A 25348-nucleotide genomic window follows, 5' to 3' on the forward strand; every position below is an offset into this window, starting at 1 on the left:
TTGCTGCTACATCATTGGTTTAGGATGAGTTTGTCAAAAACTGAGAACAGAACGAAGTAAGCCAATGGCAAGCTTCCCATATACAAACTTTTTTTTGTAATTGTCGTCGGCTCCGTATAGTTAAAGTAATACTTGGTAGTTGCGGACGGTTCCTGGCGACCTACAGCCGGCGCAAAACTTCTTGATACAAAACAGCAACTTTTTTGCCATACGCTCATGTTTTGAATGAATCCTGCAGCGTTGAACCATTCCTGCATATAAAGATTTCATGTTATATTCGCTCGGTGGATGCATTACTGCTACTAGAAAGAATACAATTTTACAGTTCGTACATATTATGTTCAGCGGAAATTATAAAGCTGATATTAAAGTTAAGTTGATTTCACTCTGTCCAGATCTGATGGGATAAAAGTGTTGCTGAAATAGTCCTGAACTTTCTTGAGTCTACATTCTGTGCAGTAATCGACATCTACTTGCAGTTCACTATAGTTCCAAATGGAGTTCGTTGAACTTGGATTTCAACCGAGTCGACGTTGGTGGAAAAGTATTTTCTGTTGTTCTATAGGGAATTTCGTTACTTGACATCAGCCATTTATTCCGACACTGAAAATTAGATGAATAGCAGTAACTGGAAGTAAAATTAAAACTATTAGAAACAATACAAAACATTCAATGGAGTTTACTTACACAGAATCATTCGATAACTGCGTCATGAAGTGGCCGACTAACGATCATTTGTTATGCCAGGGACTGATCACAGTCCCAAGTGGATTCTTTTCAAACTTATACGTTATTTCTTATCCGGCAATCTGTGAGTCAAACGATTGAATAACGAATTCAATAAAATTGCAATTACAATGATGGATCGAGTGTCTCTATGTTCTATTTGTTTTTGTCAACATTTAATGGCACAGCCCTAGTGGATTAATCGACACACACTTGTGATGTGATGGTCATTTTTTTAGATATTAACTCTTCAACAACAAATCGTTTCCGGTACCAATTCGACCTCTGCTCCTTACGGCTTACAGATAACTTGATACGACACTAGAAAGAATGATGAAATTTAATACCTACGTCCCAATTTTTCTAGGAGAAAATGAGTTACCTACTTGTAAATTCGAAATCTTTTGGGTCCATCTTATCCATCGTATAGTTCTGAGCAATGCATCCGCTGATCGGTTTTGATCCTTTTCACTTGTATCACTCTATTAGTGTATCGTGTTCCCAGGACCGCGCCAACAATTTCATGTACATATGTAAAACGTAAGTGCTTTCGTTTATCCGGAGATCTGTAAAAATTTTTCAACAGGAAACGGTTACAGTATATTAGGTCCTATATTAAGTCTTTCATTCATTCTTCTTGACCATCCGAAATGCTTTTGTCAAACTCGTAAATAATTCCATCGGTGAGATAAAGCTGTGGTTCAGGTTCGTAAGTTTGAGCGATACAACAGGAAGACTCGTTTCTGAATATAGCTGTTCGCTGTGTGCTACTTCTCTAAAAAATCTATTAGTTAGCTGTTTTATTTCTCATACCGCGAAGGGACAGTAAAATCGATATTTACCCAAAAACATACCCGTTGGCCTTGTGTGGCAGCAGAAACAACCGCAAAATTGCACTAGGTCCCAGGTGAATTTAAAAACGGACGAAATCAAGTAATAACATTTTTTTTTGAATAACAATTTTAATCGGTCGGTTTGTTTTGTTTGTATTTTGCGCGGCGTAACCAGGTGTTGCAACGGTATCTACGCACCGGTTATTAGAAAAAATAACAGATTCTTCAGTGCTGCGAGATTCGTGCATTTTTTAACCAAATATCAAATTTGACACATCCAGTTACCGAGTCACTGAGGGGTAGTCGGATTTGCGATGCAGTTTTGGAATGCCAGTGTCTAGTCGTGTCGTTGGTTAAGTCGTCGGGAAACTCCAAGCTTGCTCATATAACCATATTCCACGCATTTCTAAACTTTCTTTCTTCAACTCCTTACTCTTGCTTGAGTACCAAGGCCCTTAATATTGAAAAATATACACGGTAAAAAAAAACTTTATCCATTTTATGTATTCAAATTGCCCATTTTCGGAAGTTATTCGAGCTGTCAAAAAATGGGTATTTTTTGTTTCTAACAATGAGTACTTTTTATTCATTTCACAACTACTCGATGAGGTAATGTCAATGTGAAAAATCCTTAAGAATTATTTTAAGCGAGTTCGCTTGCAAATTAAGGATCGTAACGGAACCTGCAAATTATTGGCCTGCATCGGAGTCCGTGGCGAAAACGGAACTTTTCGGCATTTTTAGAGCAGTTCGGCATTTTTAGAGCAGCCAAAAGATCCAGCCATCAAAAATATATCCAGTTGGCGGTTTTATTTGGTTAAGGAGTTTTGGAATAGGATCTCGGGATCTCTATCTAGATTCCTATACTTTTATAAGGAGACAATAATGTGAAATGACAGTATTTTTCATTCGGGCACGATTTTCATGAATGGGTATTTTTTACGCATTTTGTTATAACAGTTCTGCGAAAAATAATGGGTAAAACTTATCCAGGATGGCATGCAAGGTTTGTACTCATTTATAAGTACAAACTCTTTACCCATTTAATGGGTTATTCTACTTTTATTGAAAATGCGTAGTTTTCTACGCATTAATGGGTGCTTTATTTTATCAGTGTGCTTCATACGGCAACGTATACCAGTTTTAAATTTTGAAACTAAACTTTTCGAAATTGAACACTGCTAAAAATCCAAATTTATATTTTATGTATTCCACACGTTTGATGTGAAATCTGCTATGAAACAAATTTCTATTTGGCAAACTTTTATAATTGTAATGTACGCCAGATGAATCTCAATAGTTTTTTCACATTATATTTAGGTGCGACAGATGATTTTTATGTGCTGTTACAAATTGTAAAAAATCATGTGTGAAATCAATAGATTCAATATAGCGAATTTTTTCAGTGAACGGAACGAAAACTGTCCGAAATTTAAAATAGGTGGGGGGGGCATCTGTATAAATGGCAACCATGGCAACCTTGGCATGCACAAATGTTTTGTTGATATTCATCTGTCAATGTGATATCCCGATGTGACCCATAGTATTAATTTTTTTCACAAAATCTCGAGTACTTTTTCAAATGGACGTAAGTAACATTGAGAGCCTCTCTTTGTTTACTTTCTCTTTCGTTTATTACGACGTCATTACAACACTTTGTACTAATTTTCCAGTACATATCGAAAGCCGACGGTTTTTACTACAATATTATGCAAAGAGTAGAGTAGTAAATGTTGAAATGGCCGAGTAATGAACAGAAGAGAAAGACCTCAAAGAGAATCTCTCATTGTTACTTACGTCCATTTGAAAAAGTACTCGAGAAATATTGTTTTACAATTAAATAAATAAATGAATTAGTGATAATTCTGATTTTTACTGGTAGAGAAAATATTCGATATATTTTGAAAGTTGTTAGGTCTGAAATACAAGGTAAATTATTTTTTTAGATGTTAATTCCAGAATATTAAACTGTACTGAATAGTTTATTACAAAATGGAATTCCGTTTACAAACCGATGCCACACTGCTGTGTCGCATTTGTATGGAAGACACTACGGACTTGGAGGTGGAAGACATCTACACTTCACCGAGCGAAAATCAGCCAAATCTATACAGCATGCTAAGAACCGTCTGTACATCAGTTTTCTCGAATGGAGATAACCAGGAATTGATAGCAAAAGAATTGCTTGGAATGCCCAAAATCGTCTGTCTTACCTGTAAACAGAAAGTGGTGCTGGCGTACGAGCTACATGAAACTTGTACCGAAACCGATCGCAAACTATGGGAAATGATTATTGTTCAACAGGAGTTGCAAGACGAAGCAGTCATTATGGACAAGGAGGAATTACAGATTAGTTCAGATGAAAGGAAAGATTTTTCGGGACATGATATAGATAAGGACAATAAAGAGTGTCAAACACAAAAAGCAATGGATAAAAAACTAGCCGATAGCACCGGGAAGGCTTGCGATTTGTGTCCGAGAGTGTTCAAGACAACAGCTCAGTTACGGGATCATATGAAAACAAGACATGCTAATCAAGTAGTTGACTGTGATGAATGTGAAGAAGTCTTTTTTAGTCCACTGAAACTGGAAGATCACAAGCTTTATCACTCAACTGGCAAAAAATACTCCTGTCATGTATGTAAGAAGAGATTCAAAAGCATCTGCGGAGCAAGAAACCATACACGAGCCCATGCAAGTGTTGCTCCATTCAAGTGTGAACATTGTGATAAAGGCTTCCATAACAAAACTGCGTTCGATGTGCACTGTCGACGACACACGGCACTGAGGCTTTATGGTTGTGAGCAGTGTCCTTCGCGATTCTTCACAGTAAGTGCTGTAAAACAACATATGCTGACTCATACCAAGGAAAGAAACTTTTCCTGTGATATTTGTGGCGCCCGGTTTACGAAAAATTTCTCACTGAAAACGCACGTTAAAAATCATTCAGGTTTGTGTTCATAAATAAAATTTGCGTGAAAAACGAAATGATAACTCTACCTTCTTAAATCTTCCAGGAGAACGGCCCTATGTTTGTGATATATGCCCACAAAAGTAAGTTTTGAAATCGTAGTAGTTCTTGTTACGGGTGAATGAACAGTAATAGTGGTTGCATAGATTGCTTGAGGTACCAAAAGAATGACTGTTTTAAAATAATTGTTCTACACCACAGGGTCGTGCCAATTCATCAGAAAATGCCGCTGTCCAAATTAGAACGGTTTCGGTTAACTTCAACCCGCAGTCTTAAGAATCCTGGTTTCGTTTTTGGAACCTGGTCAAGGTATGATTGCTCGGCAGTCATTTTATTTTTTTAAACTTTGGGGCAAACTTACTGACTCGGATCCAAAAACGAAATCGGCATAATCATCTTTCCATTATTATGTTTCTAATGATTGCGCTATTTCAGATTCACAACTTCCAATACTTTGAAACGTCATAAGCTTACGCACACCGGAGAAAAACCTTTCAAGTGTGCATACTGTGACCGAGCATTTTCGCAGAGCAACGATCTGGCAAAGCATAGCAGGAACCACGTCGGTGACAAACCGTATAAATGTGATCGTTGTGAAGCGGCTTTTCGACTGTTGTCCGATCTGCGAAACCACTACAAGGTTCACTTCCAATCGGGGGAACAGGGTGAAAACGATGCGATGTGTGCTCTGAACAAGCTGTATTTCGATGGTTCAAACGGACAGCCATTCACTATTGTATCGGTGCTGAATCGGCGATTCGAACAGGAAAAGCAACAGCGTGAACAAAAGCAACAGGAAGAGATAGACGAGAAGCTGTAGCGTTGTAGGCATGGATTGCAAACGATTATCTTTTTTTATATTTATTTTTTACATTTTTTATATAATGGAAATAAAACTAGATATAGTTTAGCATTCATGAGCATCATTGTACGTTTTCATAGGAATGTATCACTAATAAGTTCTTCATATTTTGTCTGCTCAGACAAACTAACAAAAACAAATAGCTTTGTACCTGTCTGCTATAAATATGCATTTTTCTGCATTCTACATCCACTTCGAGCACACACATACGCATAATTGAATGGTTTTGTACACCACGAAACCCCTTGTTTAGTCGATATATATTTTGCTGTGATATAAGAACAAGACCACAGTAGCCTATGTTTCCAAACGTCATTTAAGGGACCATTGTGTGTTCTCAATTATCTACCATGCTGAGGTTATTTGCTAAATCAGTAAAATTTTCTAGGTAATTTAAAACCTTTCTTCACAAAAAACTTAATAAATAAATGTCAAACATGTAGATCGGTTCATTGCCAGCTGCGAGACAACCACACGCTTCCAGAACTTCCGTATGATTACGCAGCTCTCGAACCTACTTTAAGCCGTGAGGTTATGGAACTTCACCACCAAAAGCACCATGCTGGCTACGTTAAGGCTTTGAATAGCGCCGAAGATGAACTGACGGATGCTCTTGCTAGCACTGATATATCCAAAGTTGTACAACTGGGGAAGACTATCAGATTCAACGGCGGTGGTCACATAAACCATTCGCTCTTTTGGGAAAACCTGACTCCACATTGCACAATCCCTTCGAAGGCGTTGGCAGCTGCATTGAAAAGTAATTTCTACAGCGCGGAAGACTTCAAAAGTATAATGAAAGAAACAGCGCTCCAAATTCAAGGGTCGGGATGGGCTTGGCTTGGTTGGCATAAACCGACGAAATCACTCAAGATTGTTGCATGTGTAAATCAGGATTCGCTGGAAGCTACAACTGGTATGAGTTATGGATATTATATTCATTAGACGTAATCTTGACTGTTTTGTCTCTTAAGGTTTGATACCGGTGTTGGGAATCGATGTTTGGGAGCATGCCTACTATATTCAATACAGAAATGATCGAGCTATGTACTTTGACGCTTTGTGGGAGATCATCGACTGGAAAGTGGCATCCAAGCGGTACGAAAAAGAACGTTGTGCAATTTAGTGGGAAGTACTTTTTTCGTTTGATCTGGTAATTTTAGTTGAATTCACTACTTCAATAAATTAATACATTTCTCGATCAGAGGTGTCCACCCACATAATATTGTTACGCCTTTATTTCGAGTTGAGTTCAAGTTCCTTCTTCTTCCTGCCCTTGTGCTCAGTAAAGGAAATGGGTGCGTTGTTTCACGTTGTGCACATTTCGATTGTAATTGAATACCTGACGCGCAAAGGAGCCTGAGCCAATGGCAATGATCAATCGAAGATTTTGAAACGGAAAAATGTATACATGTAGAACAAGAATAGTTTATTTATATTTTATTATTCATTAACTGCCTTCGAGTTTCTCTACTATAACATTGTTAAAAATACTTGTGGGTGAATTGAGATAGTGAGTAGTTATGTAAGGTATGCAAACTAGACTCGATGGAACTATCCAAATTAGTCTTGGATATCATATACATTTGGAGTAACATCAGATGTTGGTTCAAGCTGTTCTTAACCCCTATTCGGCAGTTTTCACACCGCCACCCGCGTAACGGCTTGTTTAAGCTAAACTGATGTCGAAGAGGGCCAAAGTTTTCTGATTATTCTTGATGGTAACATCACTCTCCATTAGAATCGGAAGACAGCCTTAGTTGATTATAGGATTAGGAAATGTGTATAAAATGATATATAATGTCTTGTTCGCTTGAGATAGTTGATATTCGAGCCAGTAGAACTCCTTGAGCGTCTCATATACGAGTTCCGATGGAAATTGAGGATTTATTGAAAGAGATCTATGAGACGGTCGACCGACGCCGTCGAAATGCCGGAAGAGATGAGTAACGACTAGAAAAACTCTAGAAAGAGAACTGTGGAGCATGCATTTTTGACAAGGTATGCCCCGGCATTGTATGGCAACACGTCCAATGTTATAAGTATAGGCAATGTTCGATTGGATTCGCTTTTTGACAGCTAAACCCAAGTATCCAATCGATTCAAAATGTAGTCTCCGCAGTTCTCTTTCTATAGTTTTTCTAGTAACGACAAGCGAGATTTACGAGAGGGAATGAGAAAAAATGAGAATGGACCATGCCAGTCAAAGGCCATAGCCACAGTACCGTCTCGTACAATTCCTGAAAATAGATGTGTGTTAGTGCTACTTACAGATTTCATTTCAATGGTAGTCAGTGTACTTACTACCATTGAAATGAAATCTGTAAGTAGCACTAACACACATCTATTTTCAGGAACCGTACGAGACGGAATTGTACCTGTGGTCTTCGACTGGCATGGTCCATGTATGCATGTATATATAGATGTATATAGGAGCAACGTATCCCTGAGCAACATGGAAGGACAGCCTCTGAGCCGCCAAAACGCTTATAGGAAGCCGGTTGCGCGACTATAGGTGTGATCATAAAGCACTGCACACACTGCAGATTTGGTATTTTTTCACGGAGTCTTCGAACAAACTGTCTGATTTGAATGTGTTTTCTGAAAATATATTTCAAAATGGACTGTTTGATGAAAAAAAGTTAAAATGATCAAAAAGTAACATGGGACAATTATGCGTAGAACGGAAGTGTACACTGAACGCAGGAATCATGTAAAATTCATGTGAAAACATACATAATTATTTTCCATACAGCTTTACACATAATTCATAAGCACAGACCACATAAAGATTCCTGATATGCTGACGATTACATTCATTGTATCTATCGCATACATTCTACGTGAAATACTAATGCGAGTTATTGGTTTTGGTCAACAGATTTCAACTGAAATACCAATGAGGATTATTGGTTTCGATAATATCCACTATTCCCCATAAAGTTTGCTCGAACCGAATGTCCGCCTGGTTCGACTCGAATAGACCACACCGACCCGAAAGGGTTGCTTATCATTTCTGAGAGCCGGTGTGCTTGGTCGAGTTTTAAAAATCATAAGAACAAGCCCTGAATAATTAACTATCTCTTAGGTGCCAGTCCTGCACTCCTTTCCTGAACTAGCCTCATACTCACGATCAAAAGAGTCGAGAACTAGTAGGATCCACATATCCCCCACCCAAGCGAATTGATCAACTTGCAAGTAGTAGCCCATATCTACCAACCAGCCAAGAAGACTTCCGAATCAATGAGAATGGACCATGTCAGTCGAAGGCCACAGGCCCAGCGCCACCTCGTACAGTATCATTGTTATTGTCATTTCTCAGCCCACACCCTGGCAGACGTTCATCCGCCCATCTAGACTCTGTCAAGATGAGAACCTACAAAGCCTAACTGTTCGTATGTGCTAGTCCGTATAGATTTTGGTTTGCTGAAACGAAAAACTAGGAGTGGGTAATGTCCGGGACGTAACCGCGGTGTTGACGTAGGACTAAACTTGGGCATATCATATGACATTCATGAATAATTTGAGCCAATGCACTTTTTGAATGAATGTTTACTGGAAATTTCATGTCGAATGAGATTGCCACATTCACTGATTTTCTAGGACTTGCAAAAACTTTCGGGTTTGTAGATTAATTTGATAAACATTTGCTTATATGAATCACTGGTAAATGTACACAAGAATTGACAGGCGCAAACTTATTAAATGGAACTTTCTAATTCAATTCTTTCTCCATTATGTTTTCATCCTAAAAAGAACGGTTTGTAGATAACTATGTTTGGTGATACCAGACGAGAATCCTTGCCATCGATTCGAACCTTGCCCGAATTCGCATCTGCTGCGTACATACACGAACATTCCCCTTTCGCAGCTCACATCGAATGAGCATTGTATATCGGAATGCGATCTCTTTTATAAACTTCTTAGTGCAGATGGTAGTCCATCCCTTTGTGCGACAAATGAAAATATTTTCATCATTCCACATTCACTAATGTTCTAGAAAGATTTGCAAAAACCACCATTCCAAGCACGGCTAATTAATGCTTTTACAAAATCATTTCTATCAAAATTTACGGTAAAATCTACGGAATCTACTACACAATTGTTTTAATTATTTCCCAACAAATCGCGCAAAAATCTGTTCCGTACAGCACAGCGCAAATAATTGACGTTGAAAAACAAATCGGCAACTTCAGCTGCCAAACACTTAGAAACGATCGAAGCATTTTTCCGTTAATATCACTTTTCTGACTCAAATTGTTGTAGGTATTTTATTGCTTCCGTCCAATTGGTCAGTTTATTGGTTTTATCGCACATTTTTCGGATATTATTATAGAAAATAACTAACCCGATAAGAGGGAAGTTATTTTCCAAAGCACGAAATGGAAATTTCAATTGTAATTCTTCTGAGAACGATTTTGTGGTCCTAATAAGGACCGTTTGTTGTGAATATTATTTCGCCGTTTCCCGCTCGGCATGATGATTATTCGCTTGGCATGGATAGCGCACAGATTGGTATTTTCCAACAAACTAACCAGGCAGGCCTCACTGGCTTCTTAAAGGGCCATTACGGCTGAGCTCCGGAAGAGTAGGTTTTGAAATTCTGTGCAATCTCACGGACCAGGCACTGGAAGAGCAGCTTGCGAATTAGTAACTCTGTCCACTTCTGAGAGCAATGAATTTCACGCAGGGCGACGACTGTTCTTGGTTGGCAGCGATAAGGCAGTAGCTATGATTTGGTTGGTGGTCAAAATGCAGCTTCTCGTTGAGCAGCACACGTACGTGTGTTCTGCTCTGTGGCTTACACACGTCTGGCTTTAAGAAAAACTGTGACACCCATATTTATAGGTTTTAGCATTAATGTTGATTCGCATTAAAAGTAGTTTTTGAACTTTTTAAACAAGTTTTACATAGCAAACAAGTTATCAATAGCAAGCGTTGAACGTTTTCCTTTCGATTTATGAAACAAAATTAGTAATTCCTTGAGTAGGAGAAAAGTTATTAGAGTTCAAAGTGTACGTAACGCATCCGTTTTGAAAATTTTGAAATGACACCCAGTATAGTAAAGAAAGACGTAAGTCCTACGTCAAAAAGAAAAGCAAAATAATTGTGATTAGTGTCGTAGGTATAATAAATAAGTAAACGATTTCTCATCTGTTGTTTGTTTCCTTGTTCGTAGTACTCCTTCCTGTTCCTGATCTGTTTGGGCCACTGGCTTTCCGTTTCCTTGGCCGTCACGCTCTCTTGCACCGAGCCGCACACTAGGGGCAGATCACTCTAGAAATGTATAACAAATATGCATCAAATTAGAAAAAATGCATTTAATTTCCATTTTTGCATCAACTTTGCACTCCCTCGCAGAAAAGTATGTTTAACAAACGTCCTACGCTGATTCACTTTGTTCGACGTTTTGTTGAATGTAGGGCTAATTTTTTGTAGGGTTTTGACGTCTTACACGCAACGCAAAATACATTGCACGCAACGCAAAATACATTACGAATTTATATTTTGATGGAAAGAAATGCATTTAATTTAGCTGATTTTGAAAAATGCATCACATGTGATCTGCCCATAGGCCGCAGATATTGTAGCAAGAGAAACAAATGAAAAGACAAAACAAAAAATGAAAATAAATGCACGTCTGCTATCTGTGCCTAAATTCATGTTGCTTTTCAGTTTTGCACGACCCAGGGGGAACTTGGCCTTGATCCCAATGCTCTGTCGCCGATGTTACGTGATACTCGTTTGGAATATTCTTTGTTTGGGGGGCATTCATAAACAATGTTGTTCGTTTTTTTATCCCTGATCCGCTGGTACGTCTAAAATTCATTTTTAGTTTTTATCTCGTTACGTGACGCTCTTCCCCTATTGTCAATATCCGATGTCATTTATGAATGGTCCCCTGGTGATATATTTAGAGCAGACAATCCAATGAAAATAGGATTGACAGGATTTTAGTGCGCTGTTGGCGCCTTGTGTCACATCTTCATGTTTGTTATACATACTAAGAATACCAAAGCATGTGATGTGATGACCGGAAGATTAGAGAAGCAACTCCTCCCCTTCCTCCAATAAATTTCAACTTATTTATTAATAATATTAAAATTAATTTATTTCTAGTTCTGTTACGTTTATAAATATTATTTTTGGTCATTTTGGTTATGAATGAACAATGCAACTAATGTTTGATAACATTTATATTTTTAATATGGTCATAAATGGCCTGTGTTAAGCTGAAGAGGACCAAGCGCCATTTTGAGATAAATGCTCTAAAAACGCCATCGCATCCAACTTAGCACTAGCAACACCCACATCTATTTGTTTTTGGGAACACAAATAGCAGACGAAAGCAAATAAATGTTTCTTAACTTGCTATGTTAATGGTAAGTTATCTAAAAATACATTTTAACATGAAAAATATCAGAAAAAAATTATGGCGCTCAGTTCGGTTTGGCTTAGCACGGGCCAAATAAAGTGTATTTTATGTAGGGTAAGGTGGGGCAAATCCGACCGTTCGGTAAACCCGACCCCCCTCTGTTATCGAAAATCGGAAGCACTACGCGAACTAATATCAATGTTAGAGTTATAGAGCATCGAAAATAATCAGAATGGTGGCATGACAGTATTTTATTATTTTACATTGAGATGCTCAAACGACATTAAGTAAGTTTTTACAACTTTTGATTTGATTTTTGGGCATCATTGACTATAGGACAGTTCTGATTGCTAAAGAGTTTGCATAAAAAATGTGAATGGATTTAAATTCTTTGATTAAAGTCCTACAAAGTGCATAGATGCATTTAGACCAACTTTTTTCATGTTTTGTTTTAATTGCATCGTAATGAAAAATGACACGGTGGGGCAAATCCGACCTCTAAATAGTGGGGTAAATCCGACCGCTTTTTTGCTAAGAAAATGCTTATTTATCATATTGAAATATACTTTTATTATTTTTAGCGCAATGGTAAAGTGCTTTTATTATTTTTTTTGCACAATGGTTTAGAAAATAAACATTTTTGTGGTATTTTAAAAAGTACACCATATTCAGGAAAAACACTGGTAAATCCGTTCACCTATTTTTTGATTAAGATAGGTTTCTGGAATATCAAAAGCGGCATAACTCGGATATGCTATACATTATCTTATACATTACCAGTCATGGAATCATTGTTTGGATGGATGAGAAAGGCTCAATTGCATCACTGGGCGATTAAAACAGGTTTTTATTTCGCTAAATAGTCTGTATTTGTGTGAATGACCAATATTGATCAAGAAGCATTATTGCACATTGATGATTTAAAACACGTGCATGTTAAAAATATAATTTGAACGCATAAAAATACAAATGTTCCTTATTTACATGGCAATGGATATTAAAATAGCCACTTTCATTGGTGTACAATGTAACGTAGTTCTTTGTTGCCAGTATCTCTCGTATTGAAGAATTGTCCGTCTAGACCAAAACACTCTCGATTGTCGTTGCCAAGTGTGGTATGATCAACAAGCAAGGTATGAATTTTCGGAATTGAGAAAATGCCATTCGGCCAAATTTAGTTGAGTTCAGTTGGTTCAGTTGTATTTTCCAAAAGGAACAAAGAAATTAATAAAGCCAATTTTATAGCATGCTTTCTTTTTCGTTATAATTTTTAAGAACAAAGTTGGATTGAAAACATTTTGTTCGTAAAGTGCACACAATGACTTGTAGGAACTATAGCGAAGGATTTCGTTGATCTCTTTAGTAATCAGAACTCATGTGCTTACGAAGCTTAATCCATGGTAAATAGTCTGTGAACTAGACGCGAATCGTACTAAATGGAAAAAATCATTCAAAATTCGTATGAATCATTTAATTGAATGTCGTACAATAATATTCATTGCACTAAATAGGGTCACTGTGCCCTAATTCATCTTAGCACATCTATACATCCCACCCATTTGAAAACAATAGTTAGAGCAGTGTCTGCTATCTCTATTCAACGCATTAGTTCAAATGGTAAGATAAATAAGGTGTACGTTGTACTTGACTTTTCGCTTCGCTCTAACGCGAGTATTTTACATTTTCCAAGCCAGATTTTGCATTGATATGCATCTTAAGAATGAAGCAAAGATGTTGATATCTATCAAAGCGCAATCCAATCAGTGTAAGCCGAGTTATCAGCGAAATAATGTGACATCGTGACTAATGAGATGAATAAGGGCACGTGTACCCTATTTAGGTTGTTGGAAAAAGATAACTACTAGAGGTCGCATGCCGCTGTTAACACTGATGGTTTATTATCTCGCTCTTACATATGCTAGGCCTATTAGTTTGACACATATTGCCCTGGCTACGCACGTGGCAAAGTAATAGGATACAAGATGCTAGAGCGAGACCTCATGTTTCAGTCGTGAATATATTGAGACAGTAGCGCTTTGCTTCCTCTAGTAGTTTTAATCTCTTTTGTTGGAAAATCATTTAGCTATAATTGTTATCACTTATATTGTGTCTTGCATTGAATGAAAGAATAATTTCTTCGTTTGAAGTTTTCGAATATGATGAATTTTCATTCAATGAACTTCGAATATTAGTAGCTCTGCATGAACATAAGTAGTGTTTCTTTTTGGAATTTTGTAACCAAGTCATCTGCCATATACTGATGGGACGAAGTCGAAACGTTCATCCTTGACGTATTTTAATAGTTGTCTTAATAAATACTGTAGAGTTTGAGGAATCAAGATAAATCTAAAAGGTTGGCATCCCTGCATGTTGCACCTTCATATATAAGGACTTTGTTCCTAGCTGTACTTTTGTGTACATAACAAACGGGATCCTAGTACTGTTTTGGTTGGGTAGGACGCTGTAAGTAATACACATTTAATATGCCCAAAGCTATTTCTCCATAACACATTATTCTTTTTGATTTCCTTTTAGAGAAACGCATGTGTTCAGTTGGCAAGGCGTCTTGGAGGACTCAGCTATGGCACCTGAAATATCCCTGCTTTGTCGAATTTGTTTACGGAATACTTCGAATATCGCTGCAGAAAATATCTACGATCTGTCGAGCTCAAGTAAGCTTAGCCTGTTCAAAATGCTTAGTTTAATCTGCTCCGAAGTATTCTCTGATCCGATGGAACCGTTCAGTTTCCCTCGAAGTGTTTGTATAACTTGTCGGAAGAAAGTTGTGTCAGCATACGAACTGTATGAAAAGTGCGTCGAATCGGATCGTAAACTACGGGAGCTTTGCATAGTAAAGCTAGAAAATACTGATGTCAATTTTGTTGAAATTCCGGAATCATCAGATAGTATGGATACTCCATTGAGCAGGTATTTTAAAACAGAACATGATCAAATTGAGGCCGAAGCTGTTGCTGAGGACAGCAATGATATTACTGTAATGCACCCGTGTGTCGTCAAATTGCAATACGACCAAAGTAATGAATCATTTATTTCTGCTAAATCTGGTGAGCGACATTTGATGACAAACCTGAATAATGAAAGCAAAAAATCCAATGGTGATTTATCTATATCGGAACAGAATTCCCAATTCGCAGATTCTGGAAAACATTGCTTTCTATGTCTGGAAATGTTCCTAAATGATGCATCGCTAAAAGAGCATCTGCGAAAAATACACCCCGAGAGTCACATTTCTATGTCAGATCCGTTAAATGAATGTGATGAAATTAAGGCAAATGAAAATATGCTCATGTCAGAAGAAAATAGTCAAAACCAGATTAATGAAAAACAGGCTGGACTTTGCCTACAAAATTTCTGTAATGATACATCTCCAAAAAGGCAGGAGAAAAAAATACACCCGGATAGTCGTGAGGACTACCCGTTGGTCCACAGTAATCCTTTGTCAGATTCCCAAAATGAAAGTGAAGGAGCAGCAACAATAGAAAATATATCCAATTTGGAGCAGAACACTCAAATTCCTGACACTGGAGAGCATTGCGTTATCTGCTCAAAAAACTTCAGCAGTAAGTCGTCTCTAAAAAGGCATCTGAGAAAAATCCATCCAGGTGATCGAAACCCTAGCAATAAATGCGACGAGGAAAAAACCGATCTAGACCCAGCGTTTGCTTGTCAGTTGTGTGATAAAAAGTTTCATACTGCCGGTCGCTTACGTGAACACACCCGCCGCCACTCTAGCCGGCAACCTTTCCTGTGTACGATTTGCGGCAAAGGATTCAATGACAACAGTAATCTCAGACAGCATCTGATGCGGCACTCTGGTCGCAAAACATTCTCTTGTGATCAGTGTCCTTCGAAGTTCTACACAAAAGCAGAGAAGGCAACTCATATGGTTACGCACACCAAGGAGAAACGGTGGGCTTGCGAGACTTGCGGCACTAGGTTCACGATGAAGAACTCGCTGGTTAAGCATGAGCGAATTCATTCCGGTTAGAGTGAAACTTTTTCAAAGATGAAAATATAATTGAATAGATTTTTTTGTATTGCAGGTGATCGACCTTTTCCTTGTGATGTTTGTGATCTAAGGTGAGGCATTTTCAGAGTTAACCTAAATTGAACAATTCAGTGTTTTGCCATACTACAGGATTATGTTAAAGTTTGCGTTATCTATTGCAAAGTTGTATTACATGTATTTCCGCATTTATTACTTACATATTTCCACCCTGTATCTCAGGTTTGCCGCATCGGACCATCTGAAGCGCCACAAGCGTATTCATACCGGTGAACGACCTTACAAATGTCATTTTTGTGAGCGTTCCTACTCTCAAATTAACGACTTAGTGAAACACAGTCGTACTCATCTTGGAAGTGATAATCTCTATCAATGTGACCGCTGTACATCGAGCTTCAGGCTGTTGACGGATTTACGAGATCATTACAAAGTTCACTTTCAAAGTGGTAACGCGACCAAACAAGGGGATAGTTATTCGAGCGAGGTACACCCAAAAGCTGATGAGGTACGGTTTACGAGTCTTGATATGCTGAAAAGGATATACGAGAGGGAGCAACAACGCGTGAACATAAGTGAACAACATCAGAGAAGAGAGACTGTTACCTCGATTCCCGTTGATATTTCGGAAATTCCAACTGCAGAATGGTGTCCCCAGTGAGTAATGTATATCAAAGTTGAAATAAACTTTCATACACAAAGATGTGTGTCCCTTTCTATAATTTTTTTTCATTTCCACAGAGAAGATTTGACACTTAAAACATAAACTTATCCTCGTACTTAACTAATTGCTTATATTTTTCACCAATCAAAAGAAAAGGCTGATTGTGCTCTCTCTTTTGTGCTCTATCGAAGCTTAAGGTTCAAGAAACCTTCGGTGAGCGTCTACACGAATTGAACGCTTGATAGTATGCGTTGGAAACAATGCGTTCAACTTTGTCACCGGTTTATCTATATAAAGCCTTTATCAAACTCTAAAAGAAGAAAATCAATCGATTTATTAGAATATCACGATACAAATCATGCAAAATAGTTGGTGGAAAAACAATTGGCCGGGCGGAATGGCGTTTTTGAAAAAGTGGCGGTGATTTTTCGTCACACCACCACACTGTTCCGGGGCACGCAACACAACTGCGTGGTGAAAAAACCACAGCCACTTTTCAAAAGCTCCATCCCACCCGTTCAATTGCTTTTCCAACAACTATTTTGTATAATTTGAATCCTGATGACCAAATAAATCGACTGATTTTCTTCTTTTAGAGTTCAATGAATGCTTTGTAAGGATAAATCGGCGGCAAAGCTGTACACAATTTTTCCAACGCATACTACCAAGCGTTCAATTCTTACACATGCTCTAAGACTGTTACTTGAGCCTTAACTGATTTACAGTATTCGACAAAATTATAGACAATTACACGAAGGGTCATCGGTCTAAACCTCCTAACTGGCTTTTCATAAATTTTACATGAGAAGGAAAATCTTTGTCATTACTACATTTTTTTTCTTTTAAAAAATTTACGGCAAATAGATCGTTTTTTTCAGTGCAGTGCGTTAAAAATTTGCATGAAAATTAATATGGGAAAACCAACTTTTTGGCATTTTCAATTCTATAGCCTGAAATTTTTCCTGCAGTATGCCAACAATTAAATAGAAGTATAGTACTGGATATGCTGAACAACTTTGCTGAAGGATATATGGTGCTAGAATGCCGTCAAATATTATAACTTATTAATATATAATATTTGAAATTCATAAACTCTGTCTCAAGCGACAACATACAAACACCTTCTCTCGCACGTTTATGAATCATCAGGAATCAGAATATATTGGCTCAAATGGCACGTTCCCCGTACATAGTCGGGGATTTGTGCCTTGCCGTGTGTTTTCATCATTTCCTGAGCGGAAGGAAAGGACAAGGAGGTGTGGGGAAGTAGAATTGGAAGGGTGGGAAAAATAACAGCACAAAACAAAAATAAACAACAGGTAAGTTAAACTCACAAGTAGTTCAACTTGCCTACGAATAAGCCTAAAGCTCTTTACCACACTGGATAAGAAACTTTAGTATGTCTCTGAGTTTCAGTCGTCCAAACATGGTTTCGTCTATATAAGGACGGCTGAAGACTCGAAATCGCAATTGCGCTACCGCTGGACAGTTGCATATCAGATGATATGAGGCTCCGTAGTCGGATTCACAAAGATCACATGAAAAAGACTCAGCGCGCTGAATAGTTGCCATGTGATAATTGAGTTTGCAGTGGCCGGTTAAAGCCCTGGTCAGCATGCTGCAGTGGAGCTTCGAAAAATGTAAGAGATTTTTCGAAACCACTGGGCATGGTTGTTCTAGAAACGCCTTTGTTTGGCGACACGTTTGTAGATTTCTCCAATAATTGCGGTGCTCGGACGAAGCCCAGGACCGTATTTTTCCCTTATCCAACTTGTCGAAATTGGCAGCGCGGGCTCAGGGCCAATGAAGTCAATCGCTGAACCTGCCCTGGCCAATTCGTCAGCCCATTCATTTCCAGTAATACCGCAATGTCCAGGCACCCAGACAAGGTAGATAGTGTTGACAATGCTTAGTTCTTCGATTTAGGTTCGGCACGCGATCACTAGCTTGGACCGGGATTTGTCTGAGCTAAGGGCCTTGAACTTATTAATATATAATATTTGAAATTCATAAACGCTGCCTCAAGCGACAACATACAAACACCTTCTCTCGCACGTTTATGAATCATACTCGTCAGGGAGTTCCCACTTTAAAATACGGAACTCGTATACACTAGTACACTCAAAATTAAACTTTACTATGACGGCCCGCGCAAACACTCGAAAACCTACGCGAATATGCAAATGGCTACATTGTGGCATAAACGAATTCCAACACGCGAAATAATACACACGTTAGCATGCGCGAGATAAAAACGCGCACGCCATCAAACACGTTCACTTAGAAACGCTTGTGCTCTTCACGGCAATAAAAATCACATACTGCATGAGAACATGCAACCGCGGTGATTTGCGCGGTGTCAGGTCATTTGGCATAAAGCCGATTGGCATAAGCCCGTTTGGCATACAGTCGTTTGGCATAAAAGTCATTTGGAATAAAGTCAACTGGCATAATGGTCAGTTGCCATAATGACCATTTAGCATAACGGGCGTTCGGCATAATAGTCATTTGGCGAGAAAGAAAGCAACTTAGATACTTTGGACGGTGGCAAATATTTTATTATTTATAGCGTTGTAAGTGACGATACATGGCAAGCAAACCTGCAATTTACTCGTTTGCCCGGATTACTCAAATATAGGTGCTATACACCCTTATTCTTGTTTACGACGAATGCGAGATTCGTTCGAAGGCGATTCGAACGAATAGTAAGCCCATTTGATTTTGCTGTCGTAAACGGGAATACAAACCACTGTCGAAGGAATCTCGCATTCGTCGTAAACAAGAATAATGGTGATAGCTAGGACAGCACGGTTGGAAAGCGATGAGATGTAGCCACATTAGGCGGCTGCAAGCACATTTGTAAGATATTTATAGTGTCGGAAGCGGCAGTACTTCGCAAGCAAACCTGTAATCGCAACATGATTTTCTTCATTTTGTAAATATTCCGTATAAAGTATTCGTTTCAGTGCAGTGATTATGCTAAATAGCCATTATGCCAAATGACCTTTATGCCAAATGACTTTTATGCCTAATGACCTTATGACAAACGACCTTACGCCAAATGACTTTATGCCAAATGGGGTACAATCGCCATGATATGGGGCAACTCACTCTCTTATAGATGCGAAGCGTACACTCAAAATCGTGGTTCGTGGAAACATTTAAAAGCCTTCGCGAATATGCAAAAGATTACACGGTTATACAAACGAATTTATTCACGCAGTACATAGACGATTACGCGCAAAACAAGTTAAAATACAAACGCTCGAGACCTGCGCGATAATACAACCCTGATGACTAGCGCGAGCTTGCAATTGAGGATTTCCACACAAACCTACGCCCGCATTCTCGCCAACATAACAATGCCCCTGTGATTAAGTGAACGTTTTAACACTTACAAATCGTTACACGTAGGCTCTTGTGGATGCAGCTTACGTACATGCCTCCAGTTGGACAATCCTGAAAAAAATGAATAACGCTCATGGACACTAGACAACAAGTTTCATTGCTAGGCACTCCTTCTCTTCTAGCATCTGAATCATACACTCAAAATTAAGCAACCAACTCGCGGTTTGCATGAACATTCAAAAACTCCAGATGACCTGACTACACCGTTATACAATCGAATTTATTCACACGAAGTTACATATTCACAGGCACATGCGACAAACAGCTACACGATCAAACACGTTAACATACAAACACTCGAATCCTTCGGGATTATCCACGCACACCTACGCCCGCGATCTCGCAAACATGAAAGCGCCCCGGTGAATAAGTCAATGTTTTAGCACTTATTGAATTTATGAACGATGTCTGCAGCGTGAACATATAAACGCTTGTTCCCTCGCGATTATGAATTCTCCACGCCCAACATTTGAATCGTACACTCAAAATCGCAATCAGAATCACGGCATTCTGTAATTGGCCTTAAGCAGTGTTTTAGGCGATATTTCCCGTTTTGTCAGCAACAAAAGCTTGGTACATTTCATATATAATTTAAGAGCCATGGAGTGCAAGTGAAAGGGCTTTAGTGCCATATCGGTTCCGATAAAAAGAGATCGATACTAGGAATGCCCAACTTCCCAAAACTCAGAAATTAATGTACAAAATCGAGTTTAATCACTCTTGTTTACTGGTTTCTTTTTAGCATCAAGATAATATTTTTAAATCCTAAGATACTAGTTCCCATCGTTATTTGGTATGTTTTCATTTGTTTAAGAATATTGTCCCAGGAGTACTTCTACTTCCACAGAGCTCGAAAATTTCGTGCAAATTCCGGACAAATTCGTACAGCTACTTTTTCCGGACAAATTCCGTACTATTGATCAGCTTAGCTATGTAGGGGAACTGGGGGTAAGCCCAGTGTTTCGAAAAATCACAACACAACGGTTCGGATAGCTTACTACGAAGCGTGCGTCACTTCTAAGTGAATGAGTAGTAGTAGCGTATATAATCTGCTTGCAGAATAGCTCTTCCTCGTTAGAATGGTTATACAAGTGGCAATAAAGCTCGATAGAATTACTTGAGAAAAGCCGTACCAATGTACCATAATATAAACCATGCGTTAAACATTATTTATTCACAACACCACGCATTCGAATGCTCTTCCTCTTGCTACGCGATGAAACTACAAAAAGCATACGTTTGCATCACACATACTCATATACACATAATTGCACTTTATCACACATACACAATACATTATTAATGGAAAAAATTAGACAAAAAGAAAGTTCAAAAGGGGGTCGCTCTTACCCTTTTGGGGTGTCGGTATTACCCGCAGCGTTTTTAAAATGTCTTTTTCTCCATTTTTTGGAAATCAATAATTTTTAATGACTTCAATTTTTTGAAACGCTGAAAAAATTATATTTTGTTTTTGTGGAGCTTTGTGGTATTTTAGAAAAAATATTGCGCTCAAGGTGTCGGACTTGCCCCGCGTTCCCCTACATGGATTCCAACGCGTTCATGTGTGAACTTTCTGAACAGATTTTACGAGTTTCACGGTGTCCCAGTCTATTGTGTAATTGTAAGCTATAGTGTTTGCCGCCACATTGGATCTATATTGTGTGGCAATCTTTGCAGGGGATCTGGTAGATCCCCGATTTTTGGTCGGTTGGAACCTTTAAGGTTACACAAGAGATCTTTCAGCCTGTTGCCACTTTTGTGTGCGATTTGGTAACCATGGTGTCCCAAATGCTACTAGGAACACTCAACTGGTCAATTTGTGGTCTCCTTTCGACCCAAGACTAAATCGCTGAATCTTCTTCAGATTTCTAAAGACCTGACAGAACGGTTCTCGGCTGTGACCGAAATTTCAAAGATCCGTTCAGACAAGATAAGGGTGCTGCTAGCCAACTCAAAGAAGGCAAACGATATTGCGATATTCGATATTCCAGTTATAAAGGTACAGTCTGAAGGCGTCGTCACCGATGAGAGTTTGACGTGCGAGGATCTGCTGCAGTACGGGGTTGGCCGTTTAAGAGACCGCTTACTTTAGCCAGTGAAAAGACTTGAGTGCAAGTGTTTGCACTCGGTAGTAGTTGCGGGGGATGTTTTAAAAACGCACCCCCAATCAAACTCTTATCGGGTGACCCTCGCTGGTACCACTTAACCGAACTTCATCCTCTTGCAAAAGATTCGTCTGCCTGTGCGTCTGTTTGTACCGCGGGTCATGAATTGCACAAAGTGTAAACAATTGGGCCACACACCCACCCATTGTAGCAAAAAGGCCGACTGTGAAAAATGCGGGGAGAATCATCTAGATGATTCGTGCAGTAAGCTTAAGCTTGAGATTGTGCGACCACCCCTAGCTGTTACTCCGTTATCGATCTGGACTAGCTGAAGTTGCATAGAGAATAAGAAGATACTTATGCTTGGGAGTAGCGAAACATCTTTGAATGTGCAACTCCTAGCAATTCTAAAGTGTTTATTGATCAATACCGGCTCCGGCCAGGCCTGAACGTAGATCGCGGAAGGAAAGGGAAGGAATGGTTAGTCCGATATTTATGCACACTACACAAGAATCATAGGAGGAGGATATTTTTGTTAGTAAGAGTATAGAAGTTGGATTTACTTCTTCTTTACCGACGCCAGAGAGGTGACTTCAGCATCTGGACTAGATGTCGATCCACCAAAATCATAGACCGGGGACCAATGGCTTTACTTCCCTTCCAAAGGAAGACGTGACCACAGACTTTTTCACCTCAGAAAAATCTCAACGACCTCGGCTGGAATTGAACCCAGGCTAACTGGGATGAGTTGCGGTCACGCTTACCACTCAACCACCGGCGCCGTCCATCTAGATGATTCGTGCAGTAAGAAAGCCAAAAAGTGTCCGGGGATAAACTGAACCCTTGCGGGACGATCCGAACGTTCTTTCGTAGAAATGTCTTTATAATTATAACCGTTCTTCGTAAATATTTGCGACAACTTCAATATGACAATTTTAAACACCGGTTAAATGACACAGATTCCTCCTCCACCAGCGCGTCCAAGTGCATTAGATTTATCCCTTTGCTCGACCTCGCTACAGTTAGATTGGAATGTGGAAGGTGGAATCCCTGATCCCCACGGTAGCGACCATCTACCTATCGTAGTCTCGATCATCAATAATTCAAGGCCATCGGAATCAATCAATATTTCCACATGAAACATTGATTGGAAGTGTTATGCTGCGATGAGATCCGAAACTGTCAACTCGATACAGGTACTTTCTCCGGAGGAAGAGTACAAATTTTTCTCCGAAGTGATACTCGACACCGCGATTTAATCTCAAATGAAACGAGTACCGGGCTCGAACATTCTAAGACGCTCTATCAATCCGTGCTGGGACAAAGAGTGCTCAGACCTATACGCAGAGAAAGCTGCCACGTATAAAATCTACCGCGACGATGGGCTACCCGCTAGCTATAGACAGTACGTGATGGTAGAAACGCGAATGAAGAGTTTGATGAAACCAAGAAACGTGGTTACTGGCGCCGGTTCGTTGATGGATTAACGCGAGAAACAACGATGAGCACTCTTTGGGACACGGCCCGGCGTATGCAAAACTGAAACACTACTAACGAGAGCGTGGAATATTCAAACCGTTAGATATTCGATTTCGCCAAGCAGGTTTGTCCGGATTCCGCCCCGGCTCAGAAGATTTACCGTGCCGCGTCTCCACACAATAACGACAACGCAAACGAAACACCGTTTTCGATGGTGGAGTTCTCACCCGCTCTATTATCAAGTAACAATAAAGCTCCAGGGCCAGACAGAATTAAATTCAACTTGTTGAAGAATCTGCCAGACTCTGCCAAAAGACGCTTGTTGAACTTTTTCAACAAGTTTCTTGAGGGTAACATTGTCCCACACGATTAGTGACAAATGAAGGTCGTTGCCATCCAAACACCAGTATCCGATCACAATTCGTATCGACCGATTGCAATGCTGTGCTGTATCCGGAAGTTGTTCGAGAAAATGATCCTATTCCGTCTCCACAATTGGGTCGAAGCAAAATTTGGCTTTCGCGAATGCAAAGGGACGAACGGTTGTCTTGCGTTGCTCTCAACAGAAATTCAAAGGGCCTTTGCTAGCAAATAGCAGATGGCATCAGAGTTCTTAGATAGCACGATTTAGCTACATGGGCCTTCCCCAGGTCTATGCCCCCTGTAATACAATTTCTATGTCAACGACATTGATGAATGTCTTGACGATTCCTGCACGTTAAGGCAACTTGCAGACGACGGCGTGGTTTCTGTTACGGGACCCAAAGCTCTCGATCTACAAGGACCATTACAGACTACCTTGGACAATATGTCTGCTTGGGTAATTAAGCTGGGTATTGAATTCTCTATGCAGAAAACTGAGCTAGTTGTATTTTCTAGGAAGCGTGAACCAGCACAACTACTCGCTCAGGTCTTCATAGTAAAATATCTAGGGTTCTGGTTCGACTCGAAAGGTACTTGGGGATGTCACATTAGATATCTGAAACAGTAGTGCCAACGAAGGATAAACTTTCTCCATACCATAACCGGAACATGCCCACCCAGGATACCTTATACCAATTTGCTTCAACGATTTTTTTAGTATTACTCACCACCCTCGAAAGTTGAGAAACTAAATGGAGCAATGCGAAAGGTGGCTACATTCGATAATTGCTAAGGTATCGACGAAACCTTGGTTCAAGGACTTGGATGTGGGTTGTGACTTCATTAGTGTGATGTCCCGACTCATGTCAAACTATTACACACTGGATGCACATCTCCGGCGGATTGGGTTCGGGGATAGTGGAATCTGCGCTTGTGGCGACGGCTATCACGATATCAAGCACGTTGTCTGGGCGTGCACCAAGTACAGTTCCGCCAGTTCTCAGCTAACTGGATACCCTGCGGACCCGAGAAAGACCAGCCGCGATCTCCCCTACATGTCCTTCATCTATCTCTTCCTAAAATCAATCAATATAAGAATTTAGCCCTCTCTTTCTTTTTTTCTCGTTCTCGGAAGTCCCTTGTACTGCTTTATGGCGCCGACTCGCATCAGAGCGCTACTACGTGATTGTTTTCACTCTCACCTTTGTGCTGGCATTCATCAAAATTGGAGCCGAAACGACCAGAAGATCTGACTCAATTTGGAGGATTCCCCACGAGTCTGACGAGGACCACCCGACGTCCCGCTGTGTGCTGTCTTGGCAGTACAGGCGTAAAGGTCGTAAACTACAAGCTTGAATCGTCTCTTCTCTGTCATCCTGTCTTCCCTGCATATTGCTGTTAGTACGACACTGACATCAAATCCCCATGAAAATCTCTCTCTCAAGTAAATAGGCCGTTGTTAGAAAAAGTGAATTTGATTCTGTTTCCCCTTATTAATTTGGCATTACAGTCTCATCCCCCAAAAACTTAAAACTAA

At 39.5% G+C, this 25348-nt stretch overlaps 3 protein-coding genes and 1 long non-coding RNA gene across 9 annotated transcripts; 3 read left to right on the forward strand and 1 right to left on the reverse strand.

Moving 5' to 3' along the window:
- Positions 1-3: 3 nt before the first annotated feature.
- LOC131692919 (uncharacterized) lies at positions 4-1745 on the reverse strand. 4 transcript variants are annotated; one of them, XR_009306109.1, is made up of 6 exons: positions 1569-1745; positions 1369-1501; positions 1113-1292; positions 688-1047; positions 333-628; positions 4-251 (listed from the first exon to the last, which is right to left on the reverse strand). It is a non-coding gene; the product is annotated as an uncharacterized LOC131692919 (long non-coding RNA). The 4 variants fall into 4 exon arrangements; XR_009306107.1 differs by having other exon boundaries at positions 1113-1501; XR_009306108.1 differs by having other exon boundaries at positions 1109-1501.
- A 1381-nt stretch (positions 1746-3126) lies between these two features.
- LOC131692848 (zinc finger protein 664-like) lies at positions 3127-5372 on the forward strand. 3 transcript variants are annotated; one of them, XM_058980168.1, is made up of 4 exons: positions 3127-3488; positions 3541-4509; positions 4577-4613; positions 4966-5372. In XM_058980168.1, exons 2-4 carry the CDS (start codon positions 3552-3554, stop codon positions 5348-5350), a joined length of 1380 nt encoding a protein of 459 aa, XP_058836151.1. In that variant the 5' UTR covers positions 3127-3488; positions 3541-3551; the 3' UTR covers positions 5351-5372. The 3 variants fall into 3 exon arrangements, with proteins under 3 accessions (XP_058836151.1, XP_058836152.1, XP_058836154.1); XM_058980169.1 differs by having other exon boundaries at positions 3127-3437; positions 3506-4509; XM_058980171.1 differs by lacking the exon at positions 3127-3488 and having other exon boundaries at positions 3502-4509.
- Positions 5373-5668: 296 nt separating this feature from the next.
- LOC131693038 (superoxide dismutase [Mn], mitochondrial-like) lies at positions 5669-6559 on the forward strand. The gene is made up of 3 exons (XM_058980510.1): positions 5669-5780; positions 5836-6308; positions 6367-6559. The coding sequence occupies exons 1-3, from the start codon at positions 5743-5745 to the stop codon at positions 6516-6518; spliced, it is 663 nt and encodes a 220-aa protein (XP_058836493.1). The 5' UTR covers positions 5669-5742; the 3' UTR covers positions 6519-6559.
- Positions 6560-14151: 7592 nt separating this feature from the next.
- Positions 14152-16495, forward strand: LOC131692739 (zinc finger protein 260-like). The gene is made up of 4 exons (XM_058979973.1): positions 14152-14231; positions 14304-15772; positions 15833-15869; positions 16018-16495. The coding sequence occupies exons 2-4, from the start codon at positions 14350-14352 to the stop codon at positions 16451-16453; spliced, it is 1896 nt and encodes a 631-aa protein (XP_058835956.1). The 5' UTR covers positions 14152-14231; positions 14304-14349; the 3' UTR covers positions 16454-16495.
- The last annotated feature ends 8853 nt before the right edge of the window (positions 16496-25348 follow it).

This window comes from Topomyia yanbarensis, chromosome 3, assembly GCF_030247195.1.
Source record: "Topomyia yanbarensis strain Yona2022 chromosome 3, ASM3024719v1, whole genome shotgun sequence".
Taxonomy (NCBI): domain Eukaryota; kingdom Metazoa; phylum Arthropoda; class Insecta; order Diptera; family Culicidae; genus Topomyia; species Topomyia yanbarensis.